At 41.7% G+C, this 25,974-nt stretch overlaps 1 protein-coding gene across 1 annotated transcript; it reads right to left on the bottom strand.

Annotated features, from left to right (window-relative positions):
- Positions 1-12: 12 nt before the first annotated feature.
- On the bottom strand, positions 13-25,974 carry Mcm6 (minichromosome maintenance complex component 6). Its single transcript, XM_005079875.4, has 17 exons — positions 25,753-25,974; positions 23,126-23,272; positions 20,423-20,533; positions 17,935-18,184; positions 16,780-16,945; positions 16,402-16,547; positions 15,893-16,043; positions 14,249-14,390; positions 12,847-12,988; positions 11,476-11,583; positions 9,484-9,639; positions 7,223-7,351; positions 5,649-5,810; positions 3,930-4,065; positions 3,170-3,325; positions 1,809-1,948; positions 13-451 (listed from the first exon to the last, which is right to left on the bottom strand). Exons 1-17 carry the CDS (start codon positions 25,857-25,859, stop codon positions 335-337), a joined length of 2,466 nt encoding a protein of 821 aa, XP_005079932.1. The 5' UTR covers positions 25,860-25,974; the 3' UTR covers positions 13-334.

Here is a 25,974-nt window from a genome sequence, read left to right as displayed (position 1 = left end):
CCAACAGACAACTGCAGAACAATGTATTTTATTTTCATGAATAATAGTAGTTGGAAACTGAAGAAGGCAATTTCCAGATACCTATATAACAAAAGCAGCAGGCCTATACACAAAGACAAAGATCTTACAGAAAGAACATGATTGGGTTCCGACTTCAATAAAACAAGAAGCACAAAGTGCCTAAATCTGTCCTAGCATGAGGTTCCTGGGGACATGAACTCAGCTCTCCCTCTTCAAACCATCCAGAAACTCTCTCTCCTGAGTGTCATCAGGCTCGGGGCAGAGGGAGGACACCACAGGTCTTGCCTCTGGCCACAAAGTTACCTTCACCATCTCAATCTTCAAGCAAGTAGTTAGGGTTGACTACCAAGTAGGGATCTTCCTCGTAGCTCTCACTTTCTTCGGTGGAGCCTTTCAGGCCGGCCTGGGTAAGCTCAATCAGAACATGATCCTGCGGAACAGTTTTGTCTTCAGTCCAAATCCATACTTTTATGTCTACTACTTACACATACTCATTTCCTGTGTAAAAGCCCTTGGAGGACCAGAACCACACCTTAAAACCACTACCAGTGCCCGGTTCAATTCTCTTCTTATTAAGATGCTGACCTCTACTGAGCATGTATAAGGCCTTGAAAAGCTAAGAAATTCAGGGTTTTTTTTTTTGTGATTTTGATAAGGTATCAAATGCTTGTTAATACAATTTCAAAAAAGGAAACAGTGCTTGAATTTAAGATTATATAATTGTGAAAAAATGCTTCAGTTTCATTTAACATTGCCAGTTAATAACTGCTGCACCTCCCCTCCCACTAGTTTTTTGAGACAGTCTATACAGCCAGACTGGCCAAAAACTTGCAGTTTTTCTGCCCTTAGTTGCTTGAACACTTTTAAAAGTGTGTACTATAATGATCAGCAAGATTCTATTTCTATTTCTCTCTTTTTAAAAATGTATTCTCAAGAGTTACAGCAGTTCTTAGCCACGTGATGTGGGAGCTGGGAATCAAACCTGGGAGCTCGGGGAGAGCTTATAACCACTAAACCATCTCCTCAGCTATTATTGATTTTTGTGAACTATCATGCCAGGGCCTCTCACATGCTAGGTAAATTCTATTTCTAACTGGACTAAGAATGGGTCAAAGCTGCTATGGTGGTATATACCTTGCAATACCAGCACTCAGGTGGCTAAGGCACAAAGACCTTGAATTCTAGGCCAGTGTGGACTTCACAGTGAGACACAATCTCTAAGTAAACAAACAACAAAACATCTAAAAACAATTCATCAGGACATTTTCTCTCTGAACAAGTAAAAATAAATGTAAAACATGTCACCTGTCCTCTCCTTTCTCAGGCCCTAAGCAATTTTTGCCAAACAAAATGGAAAAGAAACTTGGAACAAGAATGATACTGGATGGGGAGGGAGAGTAGGAGGAAGATGAAGCAGCAGGCATTGCTAGTGGACTGGTTGAGAACTCACCACACAGCCAAGTGTGAATCAAGTGGACAGGGTGAGAGCAAAGGGGTAAAAAGCACCACACAGGGGCTATCGAAACAGCATAGACCTAAGTCTGAGCAGCACATGTAAACCCAGGGTTCAATACTAGTACAGTCAAAGACACTACAAAGTAAGATCCAAAAGCTACTTGCTCAGCTTTTACCTAAATTCTGCGTATTTCAGGAAAAGAAGTCCCTTCCTTGTTGAACTATACCCCACTGATTCAAAAGAAACTCACCAAAAAGCCAACTAGGAAACCTGCTGATATAGGGACCCCCCACCCACCCATTACCCTAGAGCCCAGGCAGTGGATACATACGTAATGAGTTAGACGATGAACAACTTTCTCTATGATTCTCTTTTTATTAATGAGCTCCTCTTCAGAGTCTATTTCTGACTCGATTTCCTTCAGGTACCAATTAACAAGCTCGCTCCTCTTTAATGCCGACTCATCCTCCTCTATAACAAAAGCATATTATTTAAAAGGACTGACCTCAACAAACTACACTGCCAATTTATGGCGTGCACCTGCACACACAAACAAAAAACAAAAAATCCAAAACCATACTTTTGATTTTAGAAACTGCAAAAATAAGGTGCAAGAGTTAAGGCCAGTGGTTTTAGAATATGTGTTTAACATGTACTAAGAACTATATACAACCCTTAGCACCACACACAAAAGATACAAAAGCAGACATATTTGTAAGCTCTTCAGAGTACTTCATTCTCTTTGTTCTTTTGAGATGGGGTCTTTCACTGTGCAGCCTTGGCTGGTTTGAAGCTCACTATGTAGATCAGGTTTTGAACCTGCCTCTATCTCCTCAGTGCTGGGACTAAAAGTGCAGGTCATCACACCCAGCCAGAATCTGACTCAGTTCAAGTATTAGGTGAAAGTCTCCAGCACAGACTGGAATTTTGCATGGTGAATTAAGCCTATCATGTTCTTGGATCTTTTCAATTCTGAGCACACATATTAGGCAGCTCACAACCTACTGTAACTCTAGCTCTGGGGGATCCAAATCCCCCTTTGATTTCCATGGGCACCCAACCACAAACGCTTACATGAATACACACAAAGAATTAACTACGAGTCTTAACAGATGACCTGTTTTTCTTCCTGCCCATGGGTAACTGGAGAATGGTGAAACTGATAATCACAACAAGCAGTTAAGGGTTAAAAGTGTGCCAGTGTGCCAGTAACCAGGTAATGATGGGCAGAAGAGAATTTCAATACATTTGTGGTAGTTATATACATTTGGTTCAATTTGACTTTAAAATAGAAATACCCTGGGAGACAGACCATTTGTTGGGAAGAAAGCAACTAAAGTAATTTCTACCTGCAAAAATGTTATGTTCTAGCCAGGTGGTGGTAGCTCATGCCTTTGATCCCAGCACTTGGGAGGAAGAGACAGGCGGATATCTGAGTTCAAGGCCAGAATGGTCTATAGAGCAAGTTCCAGAACAGGCTCCAAAGCCACAGAGAAACCCTGCCTCAAGAAAACTTAAACAAAAAAAAAGTGTGCTTCAATATCATAAACTAAATATATGAACAAGAATGATCTATAAGTCAACATAAAGTAAGTAACATCTCTTCTGATAGAACAGAATGTTTAACATCAGAAGTGGCAGAAACAGCATGTCTGAGTGTCAGCAAGTAAGCAGTGTGAGGCGCACACTCACCTTCTTCCATTTTCCTGAGGTGGAGCACGATGAGGTTAGAGATTCGGCAGTACTCAGCGAAGCCCAGCCGCAGGGAGGGCTTGGAAATGGGCTCCTGATTGGCATCTTCATTGAGGCCGCTGACCCCATTCACAGGGGCAGGGCTGTCAGCATGACCTAAGAAAAGAAGAAACCACCTGAGTCTTGTCCTTGTGTCCAACAAGACCTCATTAAACACTCTAGCATTCATGCACATACTGCTCAAGTTTAATATGAACTTCAGGAAACAACCATTTTATAAATAAATGTGAAACAAAATCCTACTAGTGAAGACAACCGACTTGCAGCAGGGCATGGTGGCACACACCTATAGTCTGTGCGCTTAAAAGGCTGACCCAGAAGGCTATAAAGTTTTCCCTGCACCCAAAGTCAGTTTGTAGTGTTATGAACAAAAACCTGTTTCAATGTGATTGAGACACGTTTAATAATCTTTTTAATTATCATTATGTGTATGGACATTTGTGAGCATGCCGTAGTGTGTATGTGGAAATCAGAAAGTAACTCTATGTGTTCAGTCCTTCCTTACCATTACATAAGTGCAGGTTAATGAACTCAAATCACCATGTTTTCCAGCAAGGACATTTAACCACTGAATCATATACTGGCCCAAGAATACTTTAAATTCAAGAGCATCTACTTCACAGCCATAGACAGGTGCATTGGCATGATATCCTGCAAGATCAGCTTCTATCTACAGACAGGTAATGAGCAAGCTCCTCACCATTGATGCCATCTGGCCCCTCATCCGTTTCCATCTGGATCTCTTCCTCTTGATCTAGATTGACATCAGGCGTTTCTACACGGATGATTGATTTATTCAGTAACCGAAAAGCTTCCTTCACATGTTTAGGCTGGACCTAACCCAGTAAGGAGATAATTTAGGTATGTAAGATGATATTTCATCCCAAACAGCTAGGAAGACAATGCTCCTGCCCATGTACAGTACTAACTCACCAAAATGGCTTACATGACTGATAATATCATGTACTGGCAGGAACAAAGTAATTCTCATACACTGCTGTCATACATAAACTGACATAACTGTTTAGTAGATTCTTTCTTTCAATGAAGGCACTTGGCTGTTATTTCCAAAAGCGGTGTGTAATTCCTTTCCCTTATGCTTTTTTTTTGGGGGGGGGGGGGCTGCATTTATGTCTGTGCACCACATACATGCAAGGCATGCAGAGGTCAGAACAAAATATTGGATCCCTTGGGAATGGAGTCACAGACGATCTTTAGCCATCATGTGGTGCTGGGACTAGAACCTGGGTTCTCTGGATGAGAAGCTAGTACTCTTACCTGAGACATCTCTACAGCCCAGCAGTATGCACTCTATTTGTTCTTAAATGTAGAGTCGCCTATCTCCCCAGCTCTACTTTCTTTCCCTATTTGTTTTTTTTAAGTTTTGGAGACAGAATTCTCTGTGCAGCCTTGGCTATCACAGAACTCTGTAGATCGGCTGTCCTCAAACTCAGGAGATCCGCCTGCCTCTGCTTCCTGAGTGCTGGAACTTGGCATCCCGCATCCCCTTCCTTTCCAGCACCGAGAACCAAATTCAGCAGCCAACACAAGCACTCTACAGTCAGCTATATGTCCAAACTTTGTTTCACTGATTTATTTTTTGAGACAAGGTCCCATGCAGCTCAAGTTGGTCTCATACTTGAATTGTGGCTGAGGGAAGACCTTGAATTTGTTTCTGTTGCCTCTACTTCCTAAGTGCTGGGATTATAGGCATGTGATACAATGCCAGGTTCAAGGCCAGGTTGAGCCTTAAACATCATCTTAAAAACAAGTGTAACTATGATCCCATCCATGGGGGTCTATGGCTCAGGAATAGGGGTAAGTCAGGATATCAAGTGAGACGCTACCCAGCCCTTTCACAGACAAACTTTGAATTCTAACTGAACTCTGTATATAAAAGTACACAAAAGCCTTTTGTTTGAAGTAGAGATGTGTGGCTTCCAATACACTCTTGCCCCTGTACCCTAGGGGCTCAAAGAGCAATTTAAAACCCATGGACCTAAGAGTGTACATCAGTGTCAAGTGTGTGGTTAGCATGTACAAGGCTCTGAACTTAATCCCAAGCACACACAAATCAAAATAATAGCCAAATACAGAACATACTGACTATATAAACCTTAAGAAGGAAGGCTTCCCCTGAGTCAGGAGTCACAGTCACATTTGTATGCCCAGCCAGAGGCCAAGGACACATAGAGATTAAATATGCTTCTCCTGGAAAAACGGTTGATTACACACCTCTATCTGCACTCCATAACTACTGACTATAATAAACATGATTATCTGCTACTATCAGTCTAACTAGCATACTTCATAACTGGGAGAATAGTATCAATTGGTTGTGGAAAGTTCCATAATAAAGATAAAAACATGCCTACAAGCCAACTCATGCATTCCTGTGTTATCAGAAGGACCATGGTACCTCGTCACAGCAGTGCATTCGGGCCATGGATTCTGAGAGACGGATCATGCTCTCTAGCTGTCGCACAGTGATTCTCCATGAAGACTTGGTGACCCCAGAGCCATCCCTCTGTCGGAGGCGTTTGTACTGCTCCACTATGAAGTCCTCTGACTCTTTGGAAATCTGTTCAAAACCAGTCAAGTAAGGGAGACTTTATACTCATTTTCCTTGATGGGCCATATTAAACTTCACTTAAAAAAGAGGATTCCAGGTAGGAACACTCTGGGAACTTAGGACTGAAACTTTGGGCTAATACAAAGACAATGAAGTACTTCAAAAGCTGGCACTAAGAAGTTTATAAATTCCATATACTAACTTTATGAACAGGAAGACAGTAGACTAGTTTAAGCAAATGACCATTTCTATTTAACAAATGAAGCAACGGAATAAAATGAAATGCATTTTGTACCTCAAAGATGTCAAAGATCATTAAATTAACACTCAGACTATATTTAAGGCTCAGCTAATGAACTCATGCTTGCTTTAGGGGAAAAAGACAGCATATACTGACTTAAAAGGCCCTTAGTTTTTCAGAATAAGAAACTTGGTACACAGAGGGACCAGTATGTAGTCCTGGTGAAGATATACTCTTCATACAAAAGTCACTCAAATCCTATTTATTTAATTTTATTGCTAGACAGGGTTTAACCATGCAAACCACTATGCCTGGCCAAAACCTTTTTCTTAGTGTCTAATAGTCAAATTTATTCATACTAAAAAATAACCTCCTCTCTCCGGGCGGTGGTGGCACACGCCTTTAATCCCAGCACTGGGAGGCAGAGGCAGGCGGATCTCTGCGTGTTCGAGGCCAGGCTGGACCGACAGCCTCCAAAACAATACAGAGAAACCCTGTCTCGTAAAACCAAAAAAAAAAAACAAAAACAAAAAACAAAAAACAAAACCCTCCTCTCAACCATTTCTGAAGAAAGTAGTACTCAAAAAATCAAAACACAAAACTTAAAATTTAGGGAGATTATACTTGCCAGGTTTTAAAAGGAATATACAAAATTGGGAAGGGAAAGTGGTTGGGATATGAAGAATGAGGTCTGGATGTGGGATTTATCAAAACACAGTATAAATTCTCAAGTAGTAAGTTATAAAGGTTTAAAGACATTAAAAAGATAAATACAGCTAGGCACATCGGCACATTCCTATAAACCAAGCAGTAGCTAAAGCAGATTATGAGTTTGAAGCCTGCCTGCATAGTGGAGACCCTGCCTTAAAAGATTGAAACCAAAACTAAAACCAAGTATCCTTTATTTAAACCCTATTTTATTTTCTTTTTATAAAGATTTATTTATTTATCACATATACAGTGTTCTGTCTACATGCCAGAAGAGGACACTAGATTGAATTGTAGGCGGCTGTGAGCCACCATGTGATGTGGTTGCTGGGAATTGAACTCAGGACCCCTGGAAGAGCAGTCAGTGCTCTTAACCTCTGAGCCATCTCTCCAGGCCCTTGAAATCCTATTTTAACACCCCCCCACACACACACATACACATGACTTATCTAGGTACAGCAAGACAGATTACCTTGGGCTTAAACTGGCGGGCAAAGAGAAGATACCTCCTGATATCATCAAGGGAATAAACTCGGTCAATCGATTCTTCAATCCTTGAATGTAAGTCTACTATGCGCCTTGCAATAGCATAATCTGTCACCTAATTCAAAACAAGAAGATAACTTCAGTCCTAATAGTATTGACTCCAATTTATACCAGGTAATTTATAGTTACAAATGATCTCTCATCTGGGCATACACTCAACGTCTGTAATCCCAGTACTTGGGAGACAGAGGCAGGAATAGCAGCAGTTCAGCAAAGTTAGTCTTAACTATGTAAGACTCTCAAGGTCAGTATAAGCTACAGGAGACCCTATCTTGAAACCAAGAAAAAATTAACCTCTATGCTCCTAAAAGAAGTTATTAGTAGGTATCAACATTCTGAGCAGAGTTTTTATTTATTTTTCATATTTATTTATATTTTGCTTGCACGCATGCCTATCTATGTACAATTTCATGTCTGATGTGCACGGGGGTGAGAAGAGAGCATTGGATCTCCTGGAACTAGAGTTATAGATGTTTGAGAACCATCATGTGAGTGCTGGGAATTGAACCTGGGTTTTCTGCAGTAACAAAGTATTCTTAACTGCTGAGCCATCTCTCCAGTCCCATTAGCAAAGTCCTTACAATAGATGTTTTTAATTAAAAAATACATTTTATCTGGGTATGGTGGCATATGTTGTCTTTAATTCCAGCACTGGGGAGGCAGACTCTCTTTGATTTTGAGGCCAGCCTAGCCTACATAGCAAAAGCAGGTCAGGAGGTGGTGACGTATGCCTTTAACCCCAGCACTGAGGAGGCTGAGGCAGGCAGATCTTTGTGAGTTCAAAGGACTGCTAGGGCTATTACACAGGGAAGCACTGTCTGAAATCCTGCCCCCAAAAAACACAACAAAAATTAAATTTATTTTCTGTTTATGGTGTTTTGCCTCTGTGTATGCCTTTGTAGCATGTGTAAGCTCAGTGCCCACAGAGGCCAAAAGAGGGCTTCCGATCCCCTGAATGGTTGTGAGCCACCACATGGGTGCTAGGAATTAAACCTGGGTCTTCTGCAAAAACAGCAAGTGCTCTTAACTGCTAAACTACCTCTCCAGTACCCTAGTGCCTATCTTTGCCTCACTTTAGAAAAAACATATGCTATGAAAACAGAAGAAAGAACTAGAGGGGGGGGGGACAGCGCCCAGCCAAAACAAACAAACAAAACAGATGGTGGTAAGTAACCAATTAGAGCAAAGTTATTGTCACATGAATGGAAATGACACAGGGCCTGAGGGCCTAGCATGGCAGCACACACCTTTAGTCCCAGCTTTTGGGAGGCAGAGGCAGATCTCCATGACTGAGGTCAGCCTGGTCTACAAGGAGAGTTCTAGGGTATCAGGGGCCACATAGAGATCATGTCTCAAACAAGAAAAAGCTATAATAAATCTAGTAGCATATGCTAACTTAAAAAGTAATTTTAGGGAGCTGGAGAGATGGCTCAGAGTTCAGAGCACTGACTCTTCTTCCAGAAGACCCAGGTTCAATTACCAGCATCCACAAGGCAGTTCATACCTGTCCATAACTCTAGTTTCAGGGCTTCTGAAACCTTCACAGACATCTATACCAGCAAATACCAATGCACATAAAGTAGGTTATACAATACCAATAGCAGAGCATTTACAGGCCCTCAGTACATGACACTGTTTCCTCAGTATGTCTACAAACAACCCTCATAAAAACCCCATAAAGGAGATATTAATTTTATTTTATATAGAAGCAAAATGGGTCCCAGAAAAGTTAAATAATCTGTCCAGGGTCTTGATAAGTAGTGGAGACAGAATTGAGCAGTCTAGCTCTAGTGTGTTCTCTCAGCCACTACATTTTGATCTGGAGTTAACTGTGGCCATATTCTTGTAAAGAGGAAGAGGAGAAATCCAAGCCCAACAGTCACAACAGCAAGGCACTTTTATTTAGATAATGTTTCAAGTCAGATTGGAAGCAAAGTTTTACATTGTAACTACTGAATAGAGGAACTCTCTGCTCAGCGAATGAATATAGCATGAATTACACAAAACTTTGTGGAGTGGGGAGGGCAGGCTGTTTGTGTGTTGCCACATACATCTGAGCTGGCCAGACAGAACCTATAAATCTAAGAACACATAACTCTGGCCAGGAGTAGTATACCCGGGGGGCACAAAAGGTCATGAAACTGAACTGCACAAATGGAAAACATGAACAACAGCGTAAGTGGTTACCTCATTACACTCATCCACCAGGATAAAGAAGAGGTCAAAGCGAGACATGATGGGTGCTGACAGACTGATGTTCTGTTTCAGGGATTTTGATCTGTCGTAGTGTCCACTGACAGGGTTTGCTGCAGCTAAAATGGATGTCCTGGCATTCAGAGTTGCCTGATCATGAAAGAAAACCATGAGTCTAAAGAACAAACCGGCCTATATAGATACAAGGAAAAGGTCTGTTTCATGCAATTAGCTAAACAGAAGCAACAGGTGTAGCAGGCTTTCTTGGACCACAAGCTCCCAAATCATATCACAGAGACATACTGTTAGTTATGAATGGACTTAGTTTAGGCTTGTCCCAATAGCTCTTACAGCTTATTTTCACCTGTTTCTCTTCATCTATGTTTTGCCTTGGGGCTTTTAATCTTTCATTCTGTATGTCTTATTTCCCTGATTCCTTTGTCTGTTGCCTGCCTGGTTGGCTGGCTCCTGGCATCTCCTTCAAGCCTAGATTCCTCCTCCTTATTCTCTCTTCCTGCCAGTCCCACTTACCCCTCTCCTACTGAGCTATTGGCTATTCAGCTTTTATTTAGATCAATCAGGTGCCTTAGGCAGGCAAGGTAAAAACAAATGCACCCCATCTTTACACAGCTAAACAAATGCAACATAAACAATAACACATCTTTACATAATTAAAACAAATATTCTGCTACATAAACAAATGCACCACATCTTTACATAATTAAATATTCTATTCCATAACAAAAAGGAGAAAGCTTTTTTACCAATTGAGTCATCAAAATTCAAGTATGATAACACGGCACAATAGACTCTTCTACATTGGTGATGTTGTCCCTTATGAGTCCCTTAGCCAGCACTCAGCTAGGAACTTAGCTTACTAACTAGATACAGAAGGTACTGAGTTGACTATAGTAACTGTATCTTGTGACACACAAGACTGAAAATGACCTACCCAATATATGGTTTGTGCAGTTGAATGCCACGAGCTAATAAGTCACAACTGACCTAGTAGGTGCTACTATAGGAAGACTGACAATAAAATTATGAAGTAAAAGGAAAAAAGGACTGTATGTACATGCTTGTGTTTAGGTACTCCCAGAAGGGATATAAACTCAATACATACGTAATATCCACTGTGCTAGGAGATGCAGGGGAAGATTTCTCTTAAATTTATAGACTCCTATATTACTTTAAAAAATTTAACTAACCAAATCTACTTTCAATATTTTAAAGATTTATTTTTAAATTATGTGTATGTGTATCTGTGTGTGTAAATGGATGCGCATGCAGACCCTGTAGGAACCAGAAGATGCTGGAATCCCTGAAGCTATAAGCTGTCCACTGTCAGTTCTGGGAACTGAACTTGGGGTTCTCTGCTAGAACAGTACATGCTCTTAACTGCTGAGCAGTCTGCCTGTCTACCAAACCTACTTTTAATAAGTTAAGATTCTCTCTAATGTTGGTCATAATATGGTACTTATTTTCACTTAAATTATCTGTTCATCTTTTTTGAGTGTTTTGTGGTACTGGAACTGATAGGTATTTTTATTATAGAAAATATTTATGTTTTAAGTAGCATGCTTACCAAAGAATACAAGTTTTGTTTGTGAAAATTTTGCTAAACACAGCTGACAAGAAAGCAAGGCAGATTAAAAACCCCTTCCACGAAAGCCTGGTGATGTGAGCTGAGTGTGACCCATGGAATAAAAGAACCAAATCCACAAAGTTGTCTTTATCATGGGGGGTGTCACATGCATGCTGTGGCACTCCCCATGATAAAACATTTCTAAAGCTTATTTGTGAGAAATTAAAAGAAATGCTAAAAATTCCATCAGTACACTGACTTTCTACCACAGCAATATATGTGCACTGGACCCTCAATAACACCTATATTTTATACTTTAGATCAGCATTATACATTGAAACAATGTATTACACCAAGTGGATATCATTAACATTAATCTGCATGGCTAAGGGGATACATACCTTTACTCCTGCTTTAGTGATAGATATGGTCTGCTGCTCCATAGCTTCATGAATAGCAACTTGGTCCCGCATGTCCATCTTATCAAATTCATCAATACAACAGACACCCTATAACCAATCAGATCTAGCATTAATGAATATCCTTTGTAGGTCTACAGATATAGCTTGGTGGTAGTCATTTTGCCTAACTTGTATGAGGAAAGCAGGCAAACTGACTTGTAAAACAGATGTAAAATGATAAACTTACAAAGTTTCCTACCAGAGGACTTTCCATTCCCTAGGCAAATAAATGGAAGATAGGATACAAACTTTTTTTTTTTTTTGGTTTTTTGAGACAGGTTTTCTCTGTGTAGCTTTGGCACTCGCTCTGTAGCCCAGGCTGGCCTCGAATTCACAAGAGATCTGTCTGCCTCTGCCTCCCGAATGCTGGGATTAAAGGCGTGCACCACCAATGCCTGGCTCTACACAAACATTCTTAATTGCAGTTTAGGCAAAACTGTCCAACAGAACAAAGAGTTGGAAGGGAATCTCATTTGACTCACTTAAACTAAGAGCAAAACAAACACTAAGAGCAAAACTAGTAATATGCAGACAAGGTAATCTTCTCAACACTAAAAGTTCAGCATCAAGAGACTCGGGCTGGGTATAACGCTGCACACCCCTGTGGAAGGCACAGGCAGAGAGATCTCCAAGAGTTCCAGGTCAGTGACAAACACAGACTGACTATGTTTTAGCCATTCATTTTAGCCTGGGAAAGTAAAGAGTGAAGGAGTACTATAATGAATATAAGCTTGCATACCCAAACAATTGATCTTTGTCAAATATGTTTGTAATATACTATGTATTCGTGGAATAACCTATTTAGAGATATTAAAGTCTGCAAAGTAACAATCACATTCTAGGGATGCTCACAAAGTGTCACTAAGGACAGTCTTAGCCAGGTGCAGTGGTGCACACCTTTAATCCCAGCATTAGGGAGGCAGAGACAGGCAGATCTCCGAACTCAAGGCCAGCCTAGTCTACAGAGTGAGTTCCAGGACAGCCAGAGCTACATAGTGAGACCCTGTCTTGAAAAGTAAACAACAAAAAAACATAAAACAAACTTAATAATGACAGTTTCAACTCAAAATAGATTAACAAAACCAAGTAACATTCAATAAGAACTATTTTTTTTTTACAAGACAGGGTTTCTCTGTATTGTTTCGGAGGCTATCGGTCCAGCCCGGCCTCGAACTCACAGAGATCCGCCTGCCTCTGCCTACCGAGTGCTGGGATTAAAGGCGTGCGCCACCACTGCCCGGCAAGAACTATAGATCTTAATAGGCAGGTCAATGGGTATTCTGACTATCCAACAATGTACAATGTTCTTACATTATCAGCCAGCATCAGTGCGCCAGCCTCAATGACAAATTCATGAGATTCTTCATCCCTCACCACAGCTGCTGTTAAGCCAGCAGCACTGGAGGCTTTGCCACTGGTATAGACAGCTCTGGGGCTGAATTCATCCACATGCCTGTTTAAGAACAGCACAGAGATTCATTAACACATCAACATACTACATGCTCCAGAAATAGCAGCTGACAGAGTTCTATCTCCTTTGGCCTCTTAACTGATGATCCTATCTGATCACCTGAATAACAGACAAAAACATCAACTTTAAACTTAAACAAAAAACATTAGCTGGCTGTATTGGTACAAGCTTCTGACCTATGAGTTTGAGACCATCCTGGCCTGTATAGCAAGACCCTACCTCAAAACAAAACAGAAAGCAGAATCTTTGATGCTCAGAATAACAATTTTCATAGACGTTTTACTATTACGACAGGGGAGAATGGAAGCATATGTATAAAAGAAAATGCAGCACAAGCACAGAGTATGTGCAGCCTGATCACCACAGCATGCGGAATCTTCAGTGTAGTCCACTGAGTGAGGCACACTACACACAGTAGGGAGACACGCACCAGTTACACAAAGTAAAATGGTGCTTGCTGAGCCACAGGAGAGGGTTGTAGAGAACTGTGGCTTAACAGGTATAGTGGTTCTGTTCAGGAGAACAAAAATGTTCTGGAGACAGAGAATGCTGGATGTTGGGAATCTCCATTCCAGTCTCACTACTCCCATTCTAGACCTCGCCCTCTCAGAAAGATGGCCATGATCAAGACCATGCCTACAGGGTATATAAGACCTGACGCTGGGCTGGAGAGGTGGCTCAGAGGTTAAGAGCACTGACTGCTCTTCCAGAGGTCCTGAGTTCAATTCCCGGCAACCACAAGGTGGCTCACAACCACCTTGAATGTGATCTGGTGCCCTCTGCTGGCAAGCAGGGAATATGCAGGCAGAACACTGTATACTTAATAAAAAAAAAAAATGTCTAAGCAAACCATATAGGCAAAACACAATGCTGTCACAACAGGCAACATTGTGGTTGAGAGCACAGTGAATAGAAAAATAGAATTCTTTAAACATAATTATTACTTGCAAATCTAAAATTCAGCTTCAGGATGAGGATCTTGCTCAAGAATTCCATATCCAAGACCCTGGACTCACTCCCCAGAACATAAAAGATAAAACAAAATTCAACCTGTGATACACTTGAAATACTTAATCATAAAACTTACAACAACAAAATGTTCTAGGCTTGGCACAGTGACATATGCTATACGGAAACCGTCTCAAAAACAAAACCCGCAACTGACTGCATTTTCGGTAGCATTGCTGGCCTACAAGCACACACATTGCTTTTCCCACTGCACTACCTCAGGCAGGCACTTACTTGAGAAACTGGCTCTTAGCTGTACTTGGATCACCAACAATGCAAACATTTATGTCCCCACGAAGAGAGGTCCCTTCCCCTGTTGTCTTAGGAACACCACCAAACAACATCAGTAAGACACCACGTTTTACTTCATCATTGCCTGAAAAGAAGAGCCCCAGATGAAAAAGTCATTTTTCAGAGGGACGATGAGATGGCTCAGCAGGTAAAGGTCCCTGCTTCATAAGCCAAAGACCAGAGTTTGATATTGGGAACCCATGTAAAGGTAGAAGGAGAACTAACTCTATTATAAAGTTGTTCTCTGGCTGTCAAATGTGCCTTCCCCTTGGCATAATATACACACAAGGTAACTTAAAAAACAAAACAACACTAGAAAGAAAGACAAAAACAAAAGCAACTGGGTGGTGGTAGCACACACCTTTAATCCCAGCACTTGGGAGGCAGACAAGGCAATCCCTTAAATTAAAGGACAGTCTATAAATAACAACAAAAACAGAGATGGAGCCGTTTGGCTGTGGTGGATTATACCTTTAATCCCAGTCCTGTGAGTTCAAGGTTAGCACAATCTGTACATAGTTCCAAAACAGTCAAGACTACATAATTTTCCACTTTCAAAGTAGGTATGAATTCAGCGGATTTTTTTTTTTAATTTATGACTCTTATTGGGGGGGAGGAGTGATGGCTCAGTGGTTAAGAGCACTAGCTGTTCTTCCAGAGGTCTTGAGTTCCATTCCCAAAAACCATATGATGGTTCACAGCCATCTGGTGCCCTCTTCTGGCATGCAAGGATACATAAAGATATATAATAAATAAATCTTTAAAAAATATAATTAAATAGCCTGGTGATGGTGGCACATGCCTTTAATCCCATCACTCAGAAGGCAAAGGTAGGCAAATCTCTGTGAGTTCGAGGCCAACCTGGTCTACAGAGCTAGTTCTATGACAGCTAGGGCTGTTGTTACACAGAGAAACCCTGTCTCAAAAAAAATAAACAAGTAAATAAATAAAAGAATGGTCTATAGATAGAGCCCAGGCTATACTCAAATTCACAAGCATCCTCCTGGGTCAGCCTCCTCTTTGAAGGCAGGGTATATGGGTGCCTCGTATGACCCAAATTTTAACAAGTAACTATGTGGAATTAAAGGTCCGTAGCTCCAAGACTAGGAAGTAAGGACAGCGTCCCCCTCCCTGCTTTGCTCTCATATTCTGAACTAAGGGAGCTACTTCGTGGTTGAAGACCTGCCCACAGGATATCTCATGTGGTAAGCAATCCAAGCTTGTAGCTATCCACTGACGCTAACTGAGCCCCTGCATGAGCTTTTGCTCGAGCTCCAGTCTACCTTTTGGGTGCCCATAGCCTCTGCTGACATATTATAAATGTGTTGCTATTTTGTCTGCATGTATGCTTATGTACCATGCAGGCCTGGTACCCTAAGAAGTCAGAAGGCACTGGACCCCCTATAACTGGAGTTACAGACAGTTGTGGGCCACTATGTAGGTGTTGTGAATCAAACCCAGGTTCTCCAGAAGAGCAGTCAGTGATCTTCAGCTCCAACAGCAATCTCTTCATGAAGATCCCTGAACCAGCACCACCCATGACACGTTTCCTACTGATTGCAAGTTTACCTCACAAACAGCTCTTACCATGGATAGTAGGGAACAGGCTGGTACAGAGATTGTGGTACAGGTTTTTGTCCTGACTCATTTCAAACACCTTTTCCCACTCCTTCACCGTCATTTGGTTCTTAATGCTCTCAGCTGTCTGTTCCTCATCTCTGAGTTCTTTCCCTCCAAACTGAGAGGTGGAAGAAAAACAAAATGAAAAAAGCATTAGAGTCAAGGCAATGTAACAGAGAAGACATTTCACGATAATGAAATTACTGGGGAGGTCAAAGTTGTACCACAAAGCTTTAGTTAGTAAAGGTATGTAGGAGCTTGCCATTTGTCCAGTGAGGAAAACAAAGGCTATTATCGCTTTATGTTACTCTGAGCTGTAATAGGAAGTTCACTACTGACATGAAAATGAAAATATGCCTCAGGAAAGGGCTTTATCAAGCTCTGCCATCTTAGTCAATCTCACCACTAGGGTTAGGGACCCTGTGCTCAATCCCTAGCACAACAAGCAAAAATAAATAAGCAAAAATAAGACTTACCCTTGGGTTTGTTGGTGCAACATAACAGGCAAGGAAGACCAGCCTGTATGAGAGATCTCTGACACCAAGGGCCCGGAGGCCTCGAATGCCTTCTGTCTCATATCCATCAACTCCACTGACTCGGGAGTTAGTTTCTGCACGTGCTCCTATAAGAGATAAGGTATTTCACAGTTCAAACACTAAAGATGCTAATAACTAATATACTGAATAAGTCAAAGTTGAAACAGCAGCTTTCATAGAAAAATCTATTTAATGTCTTCATACATCCGTGCTCACCCTGATTGGTAGCCAAAAAGGTTATGAGGAAGATTTGAGAAGTCAGATATTCTAAGGAGCAGGTGACCACCACTGGATAAATCTGAGCAACAAATTACTAACCTGGTATACTAAGCTTGGAGACATCAGGCACAACTATCAGTGTCCCTGTGAAGTCACACTTGTCACCAGCTTGGGCTGACTCCACAGCTTCAGCTCTCAGGATAACTTCTAAACTTCGAGGGATACTTCCTCGGGGAAGTTCCGCTTGAGTCTCTTGAATACGAACCTAAACCAAGACCAACATCAAAGTAAGGGATGTCCTTATATGCTGTGCAGCTGAAACCAACTCTATAAATACCCGTGTGGTGTGGTGTGTGGTGTGTGGTGTGTGTGTGTGTGTGTGTGTGTGTGTGTGTGTGTGTGTGTGTGTGTGTGTGTGTGTGTGTGTAGAGAGAGAGAGACCCATTAGTTTAGGGATCTGGCTGTCTCTGCCTCCTCTGCAGAGTTCCAAGTACATGTCACCACATTAGGCTTTTTATGAGGGAGCTAGTGATCAAATACAGTATAACAAAAATGTTACCAACTAAACTTCCTCCAAAGACCGTACCCTGGAGAAATTTGACATATACCAATATTCATCTAACAAGTTGTACTGAGGACTAGAGAGATGTCTCAGCAGTTAGGGGGACTGGTTGCTCTTCCAGGAATTGGATTTAATTCCTAGCACCCATATGGGTCACAGCCATCAATAACTCCAGTCCCAGAGCTCCAATGTCCTCTCCTGGTCTCTGTAGGCACTGCATAAATATAGTACATAGACATACACGCAAGCAAAACACCCATATGTGTAAAAATAAACAAAAATTTTGTGCCCTCAAACTTTTAGTCACACAGTTCAATTGGTTAGGCAATTACATCTATTGGTACTGGAGAAATGGCTCAGTAGTTAAGAACCACTGTATTTCCCTAGAATCTATTTGTGAATATGCCATGGGTAACTGAACATTTAGGTTTTGGCTATTTCTCCGTCTTCAGTTCTTCTGAAATAGCTGTACTTCCCCCTCACAGAAAGTAGAACATTTTCAAGAATAAAACTTCTTGATGATGCAGCAAATAAACTTTATGAAAAGGGAGAAGAAACCCTAATACTTATAAATTCCTTGAAAACTGACATCTAAATTATCACAAAGTTCAAAAAATAAATTAGCAGTAAATCTGATCTAATCAATTTGTCTAATACACACACACACAACTAATCTCAACAGAAGTAAATACCTTTTGAAAATCAACAAATCTTGATTTATTAGTGTCTAGCAGGAACCTCTTCCTGTTGGCACACACTGGATTTCGGCAGATATTCGGCTGTGTGTATTTGAACTGCTGCTCTACGTCCTTGATCACTGTTTGACAGTCCAGGCACAGGAAAGTTCCACTCACAAGCTCAGGGTGAACTGGATGAGTGCGCACCACCTGCCCACTGATGCGGGTGAGCAACCCAATCCTGGATGAAGTGAGCTCACGAATCCTGTTTGAAGACAAGTGTCACATTTATAGATATCCTTTCCATCTTTCTTTTTTTCCTTCAGTTCTGGGGATTGAACCTAGGACTTCATACAGTGAGCTACCCTAGCCCACTTCCTATTTTCTTAGTGTAGGAAACCTATGAATTTTTTCTTCTTAAAGTTTTTTTTTGTCTTAAATGTTTAATTATGTATGAGTGCATCTCTCTGTGTGGGTCTGTACACGTGAGGGCAAGTGCTTTCAAAGGTCAGAGACACTGAACCCTCCTAGAGTTACAGCCTTCAAACTCAGGTTTCCTCTGCAAATAGCAGTTCACCCTCTACCTTCTGAGCCATCTCTCCAGTCCATAATTTCTGTTTTTATTAGAAGTGATTAATGATGAACAAGCTTTAAAAGAATGGAGACAAATTATTCCATAGAGTCTCCTAAAAAGAATGGTCTTGTCAAGATGCCCATTGCTAATTTATGTAAGACAAATTCCTAACAAAAATAAAAATGAGCCAGGCAATGGTGGCATACAACTTTAGGCCCCGCACTCTGGAAGTAGAGGCAGGTGGATATTTGAGTTTGAGGTCAGCCTGATCTACAGAGTGAGTTCCAAGACAGTCAGGGCTATTACACAAAGAAACCCTGACTTGAAAAACCTAAATAAATAAATATGAACATGAAAGATAAAAACAATGAAGAAATAAAAAGGCTGGATGCCTTAACATACATCTGAAAACAGTGTCTGGTTGAAGGGGTAAACTGGCAGATCTTGGGTACCTGCTGGCCAGCCAGTCTAGTCAGAGGACCATCTGAGGCTATGTGGAAAATACTGTTTCAGCCAAGTGGTGCTAACACACACCTTTAATCCCAGCACTTGAGACACAGATGCAAGCAGATCTCTGAGTTCGAGGCCAGCTTGGTCTACAGAGCTAGTTCCAGGACAGCTAGGGCTATCTCACAGAGAAACCCTGTCTCAAAAAATAAACAATACTGCTTGTGATTAAGAGTACTTGCTGCTCTTCTAGAGGATCTGAGTTTAGTTCCTAGCACCCATATCAGTTCATAAACATATAACTCATCACTCCAAGGGATCTAGCACCCTTTGGGCACTGTACACACTTGGGATTCATGAATACAAAAACCCATATGAATAAAGCTTTTAAATTATTTTCTAACGATAAGGGGGCTACTTGGGCATGTTGGTGCATGCGTGTGTGTGTGTGTGTGTGTGTGTGTGTGTGTGTGTGTGTGTGTGTATGTATGTATGAATGTTATGTGCATTGGTTATTTGCTTGTGTGTATGTCAGCTTGTGCAAGGGTACTGGTGCCCTGAAACTAGACAGCTTTGAACTGTCATGTGGGTTCTGGGAATTGAACCTGGTCTTCTGGAAGAGCAACCAGTGGTCTTAACCATTGAATCAATGGGGTATGCCTTTAATCCCATTGGGGAGGCAGAAAATCGGTAACTGTGAGTTCAAGGCCAGCAAGTGTACATACTGACTCTATATTCATTAAAGTCCGATACTTTTTTGAGACAGGGTTTCACTACATATCTCTGGATGACCTGGAACTCACTATGTAGATCAGCTGGTCTTGAACACTTAAGAGATCACATGTCCTGGCACCTTGAGTGCTGGGATTACGCATGTGCCAACGCTGACCTTACTCATGAATTTCTGCAACTTTTCTTACTCGTGTTATACACCCCCCATCCTGTCTCTCAATTTCACTAAAAGGTGCTTTAAAAAAATGACAAGACTGAGTACCCACCTCACTTCACATTGCCCATTCTTAGTCTATCTCCATGGAAAAACAAGTTTCTCTAAACTAAATTTTCTGGGTAATAGGTTTAAACACTTCAAAATGTCAATCTGAACTGGGTATGGCAGCATATGCGAATAGACTGGATGACTGAGTTTGAAGCCAGCATGAACTACACAGCAAGACCTAACCTGTAAAAAAACCAACACAAACAAACTAGAGGTACTTTAACAGCATCCGTGCATCAGCACTTACTACAATCTTGTCATTACCAAGTATAAAAATTTTTACAGCAACAAATCTGTCTTTTATATGACTTAAGTAGAACACTCAAGACAAATGACAGGAAAAATGAGAACACTGAGACTCAGCAAAGTAACAGTAGTTTGTATAGTATATAGTCAGCTATTGGCATGGCTGGGGCATTTCTGAATGCCCCGTAGGTGGTATTGATATGATGGAGCCTTTAACTTCCAAAAGACTCTTTCCTTACTTGTGTCTTGTAGGTAGGTCTTGGAATGCAATATAAAAATCCTTGGCAAAAGGGATCTCCTTTCGGTCTTTGACAAAGGTCTTCAAGGCTCGACACAGGTAAGGGTAGACTCTGAAAAACAAACAGGACCAGTGAGAGCTTACTCTTACCAAGCCTGTCTTCTTTTTCATGCTTGTCAACTCTGAGACCACAGCATCCCACTGGTTACAACCAAGCTCTCCAACTTAACTGCAAGACAGTGCTTGCTTTTACCTGGCTTATCCATCCCTCTGACCACTCTTTTTTCCCTTTGTGTATACAGGTGTTGCTCCCACGAAAACATGTGAAGCCAGAGAGCAGCATGCTGTGTCTTCCCGAATCATCTTTTTTGTGTGTGAGATAGGGTTTCTCTGTGTATCCGCACCACTTTTTACAGTGGTCTCTCTCTGATTAGCTATACTAGCTAGCCAGCAAGTACCCAGGATCTTTGTCTCTGCTCCCCAGCCTTGGGGTTACAGGTATTAATTAACCACCACTCTAGTTTATGTGGGTACTAAGAAATAAACTCTCATCCTAAAACTTGTACTACAAGCACTTTTACCCATGGCACTATCTCCCCCAGCTCCCCTTCAACTGTTTTTGATCAGCTATGACTAAAATATTTCAGAGTCCCCCAACTTCCAATCAACCATGAAAATAGGACCACATCTCCTAATCTGTGTCTTCTCTTTTATAATTATTGACAAAAATCTGTATTTATACAAGCATTTATTTAGAACAAATGTAGATGATTATTTATGAACAAAGCTTTTTTGTTTGTTTGTTTTTTTGAGACAGAATTTCTCTATAACAATTCCAGCTGTCTTGGAACGCTCTTTGTAGAACAGGCTGGCCTCAAACTCACAGAGATCCTCCTGTACCTGACTCCCATAGTCCTGGAATTAAAGGTGTGGACCACCACTGCCCAGCATAGCTGTTTTTTGTCAACAAAAATCAAAGTGAGCTAAAGTTATTTCTAACCCCAAAACACTCAAGCTATGCTAGAATGTGGTGGTGTACACCTTAACCCCAGTACTTGGGAAGCAAAGACAGGGAGATCTGAGTTTGAGGCCAGTTTGGTCTACAAAACAAGTTCCAGTCCAACCAGGGTATATACTGTAACCCTCTCTCAAAACAAAAAAATAAAACAAACTGACACACCTAAGCTATTAACATGCTTCCACGGAATTTTACATTGAAAATTATACATTAGGCCAAAAAGGACAGGATGCTTCATCTGTACTATTATCTCCAAAACTATATACACACATAGGAAGACATCGAAATGCAGTGAGATTGCCAGACACTGGTGGTGCACACCTTTAATTTCAGCACTTTGGGAGGCAGAGGCAGGTAAATCTCTATGAGTTCGAGGCCAGCCTGGTCTACAGGGACAGTTTCAGGACAGCCAGGGCTATAGAGAAACACTATCTTGAAAAACAAAAACAAACAAAAATGTAGTGAGATCCTTATAAAACTTTATAGTTGCAGACTTGAGAGGCTTTTGGACGCTTGCTTCAACAGACCTGCAGCTTGCTTCAACAGACCTGCAAATAGCTATCAATGAGTAGTAAGGTTAAAAGAATATAATTTGATATTTTTCTACTTTTCTTTTCTTTTTTTTTTTTTAATAGATACACTTAGGGTTAGCAAGGTGGAAAAGCGGGTGAGGATGCTGTCACCCGGGCTGAGAATTTGTATTCAATCCCCAGGATCTACAAGGAAGTCTATAACTTCTATAAACTTTTAAGAATTGCACACATGCACCATGGCATACCTCCCTTTATAAACAAAACTTTAAGAGACAACACATTACTTCCATAACAAGAAAAAAAATTAAAACTTTTTTTTTTTTTGGTTTTTTTCGAGACAGGGTTTCTCTGCATTGTTTTGGAGGCTGTCCTGGAACTCGTAGACCAGGGTGGCCTCGAACTCACAGAGATCCGCCTGCCTCTGCCTCCCGAGTGCTGGGATTAAAGGCGTGCGCCACCAACGCCCGGCTAAAAAATTAAAACTTTAAACAGAACAAATACAACATTATTGCTATAAGTACCCCTTAAGAAGACATGAGTAGTGTGTGCTTGTAATTCCAGCTGTTCAGGAAGTAGAGGCAAGATCTCCAACCAAAATTCAAGATCAACTTGGGTAGCACCACAGTGAAATACTGTCTGAAAAATCAATATCCTTGTTGCAAAACCAGAACTTACTAGACGTTTACTACAAGTACCTATTCCAGAAGTGAAATAGGATAGGTAAAGATCAATTAAAATGAGAAAGCAATAGCTGGCCAGTGGTGGTGCACACTTTCAATTCTAGCAAGGACTTGGGAGGCAGAAGCAGGCGGATCTCTGTGAGTTCGAGGCTAGCCTGGTCAACAGAGCAAGTTTCAGGACAGCCTCCAAAACAATAGAGAAACAGAAACCCTGTCTCAAAAAACCAAAAAAACAAAACAAAACAAAAAAAAACCAAACAAACAAAAAAACACACCAAAAAACAAACAAACAAACAAACAAAAAACAAAGTAATTAACAAAGGTCTATGTTAAAGACAGACCAGCATTAATAGGACCACTTCTTGTACCAATTATGACACCTGCCCTTCCTCCTTACATGGAACACATCCAGGGCAAGAAGCTGGCTTCTCAGGCTTCATGCCTATTCAAAGGAAAGATGAACTCGCTCTTACCTATAAAACTCTTCCTGAATGGTGGTAGAAAGTTGTTGATTAAATTGTTCCAGGTCTGCAAAACTCACAACCAGTGTGTTTCTCTCAGGACGAATCAGCTCCTCTGCGAACTGTAAGTACTTAATTTCTCCATCACTACCCTGGAACCTGTAGATACATACAAAGTCACATTAAACAGGAACTAGGCAGGAAAAATAGAATCTGGATATTAGGTAACCTGGTATACTGGTGCAGTAGTGTACTCCTTTAATCCCAGCACACAGAATGAGTTCTGTCAGTTTCAGAGAGGCCAGGCACACAGCAAGACCCATCAAACAATAAAATAAACAAACAAATAAATGGAGATGGGTAGATGCTGGAGATACAGTTCAGTGGCAGAATTCCTTCCCCAACACATTAGGAAAACAAGCAGGCAACCAAAAGCAAAACACGGGGGAACCATGTATGGTATGGGGATTGATGGTGGTTTTGGATAATGAAACTGCAATAGAAAATTTAAAAGCAGCTGGGTGGGGGTGTATGCACACCTTTAGTTCCAGCACTTGGGAGGTAGAAACAGGTGGATTTCTGAGTTCAAGGCCAGCCTGGTCTACAGAGCAAGTTTCAGGGCAACCAGGGGTACTTAGAGGAATCTGGTCTCAAAAACCAAAACAAAAATAAAAAAGAAAAATATAGACTTTATTCTGTGAATAAAAACAAAGCTGCTTCTGTGAAGGAAGTTGATACCCCACCCAGTCAGGGTTTCTCTGTAGCTTTGGAGCACCAGTCCTGGAACTTGCTCCGTAGACCAGGCTGGCCTTGATCTCACAAAGATCTGCTTGCCTCTGCCTCCCCAGTGCTGGGATTAAAGGAGTGGGCCACCACTGCCTACCCAGCAGGAACCTGATTTTTTTAAAGATTTATTTATTTATTACATATACACCAGATTGAATTGTAGATGGTTGTGAGCCACCATGTGGTTGCTGGGAATTGAACTCAGGACCTCTGGAAGAGCAGTCAGTGCTCTTAACCTCTGAGCCATCTCTCCAGCCCCAGGAACCTGATTTTTAAAAACAAACTCTTGTTTATGCTCACCTCCAACGCCTAACTACCAAGTAAAGGTACTTTTTTTTTTTTTTGAGACAGGGAGGGTTTCTGTGTGCCTCTGGCTGTCCTTGAACTTGCTCTGTAAACCAGGCTGGCCTCTCTCAGAGATATGCCTGCCTCTGATTAAAGGTGTGCCCCACCTCCCAGTGAGGGCACTTTTATGACCTGCTGGAAGACCTTTGAGTGGTAGGGTGGCTAGAGCTGAGAATGACTGAGGTGGTAGGCCTACTGTGCGCTCAAGGGAAGAAGCAGGCAGTGTTTACTGCCTGAAAGGTTTATAGCAGTGGTTTTCAAACTTCCTAATGATGCCACCCTTTAACAAAGTTCATGCTGTGGTGACCCCCAATCATAATATTATTCTGTTGCTACATCACAACTGTAACTCTGCTACTGCTATGAATTATAATCTGGTATGTTACTCCCAAGGTGTCAAGACCCACAGGTTTATACTTTTTTATCAAGAGTCCTGAGTTGGGTTGTGAAAGACAAGCAGTTGTACTGATTGCCAAGAACATTACCAAAAGTAGGAAAACAGAATTTAAATCAGTTTTAAGTACAGCAGAATTTCATAAGATATCAGTATTAGTCAAGTAGAATTATAAGTAATATTTGGTAGCAATGTACATGCCATGTAATTTTACGCTGCCTTAAAAAGAAAACTGACTACAATAACTTGTATATTTAGCAAAATTAGCTACACACACTACTTATCCGGGGTACCCATAGTCATCCAATTCAGGGTTGTAAATGTGCAGTTTTAAGTATGTTAGGAACGGAAAGCACTAAACTTTTTAGTAGGTAGAGTTTGTGTGGAAAGATGAAAGTTTCCAACAGGGATGCTTATACAAATTGAATGCACTTCAAGATGCTACCTTTTGCGTACACACACCCCCAAAAGGTCAAAACATTTACGTTTTTGTTACACACTGGCATAATCTGTTAAAAAGCAAATAAATAATTCTGGACAAGTCAAGGTGTTTGCACTCTATATTGGAGGCAGAAGAGTAAGGAACACACTGGTATGTAGCTGCTGGGTGATGTAAGCCAAGGGGTAGAATCTACGAACCCTAAAGGACGGCAGGGAAGGGGAGGGAGGTAGGTGTCCAGAATAATTCTTTCATTAAGCAGACCAGAACTCACCCCACTGCGCAGTCAGTTATCAAGCCATACGTTTCCGCTAGAAATAACCTAGCTGAAATAACCTAGCAGGGCTTCGTCCTACTCCCAGCATCGCATCAACCCGGCATGGCGATGCGCATCTGTCATCGCAGCAGCACGCGGGCCAAGTGGAGGCAGGAAGATCGCTAGTTCAAAGTCATCTTTGGCTAACAGCGAGTTCGAGGAGACCCAGTCTCAGAAAGCAGAGAATGAGAGAGAGAAAAAAAAAAAAAAAAGCCAAGTATGGCGCAGGGAAGCACTGGGTGGGAAAAGGGCTCGACGCGGCTCTGGGTTCCGGCCCGGTCCGGCTCCATCCCTCCCCGGCCCCGAGCACGCGAGGCCCCAGGCTCCTCCCGGCCCGCTAGCCCCCGGAGGCCACTCACTCTTCCAGGAAGTCTAGGAACAGCTTCTGGCATTTCTCGGCCACCTCGTCGCGCACCTCCGGGTGCTGGCTTCCGGCGCCGGCATCGGCGGCCGCCGCGAGGTCCATGGCAGCGCTGAGAGTCGGAACCGCAGAGGAGAGACCACCGCACAAGAGAGGCCGCAGCTGAGGCCGGCCCACACAGCCGCGGGTTCCACGCGCTGCGCCGTCCGCGCGACCGCTT

The sequence above is a fragment of the Mesocricetus auratus genome, unplaced genomic scaffold (genome assembly GCF_017639785.1).
Source record: "Mesocricetus auratus isolate SY011 unplaced genomic scaffold, BCM_Maur_2.0 Super-Scaffold_100676, whole genome shotgun sequence".
Taxonomy (NCBI): Eukaryota; Metazoa; Chordata; class Mammalia; order Rodentia; family Cricetidae; genus Mesocricetus; species Mesocricetus auratus.
The sequence above is the reverse complement of the archived record's forward strand: the minus strand, read 5'-3'. Positions and strand labels throughout refer to the sequence as shown.

Coding starts and splice junctions, on each gene's coding strand:
- Mcm6 (XM_005079875.4), bottom strand. CDS start 25,859: ATGGACCTCGCGGCGGCCGCCGATGCCGGCGCCGGAAGCCAGCACCCG. Junction 16,946..17,934: donor GATTTGTTGATTTTCAAAAG/GTATTTACTTCT, acceptor GTCTTGGTTTAG/GTTCGTATTCAAGAGACTCA. Junction 11,584..12,846: donor CACTGATGCTGGCTGATAAT/GTAAGAACATTG, acceptor GATTGGTTATAG/GGTGTCTGTTGTATTGATGA.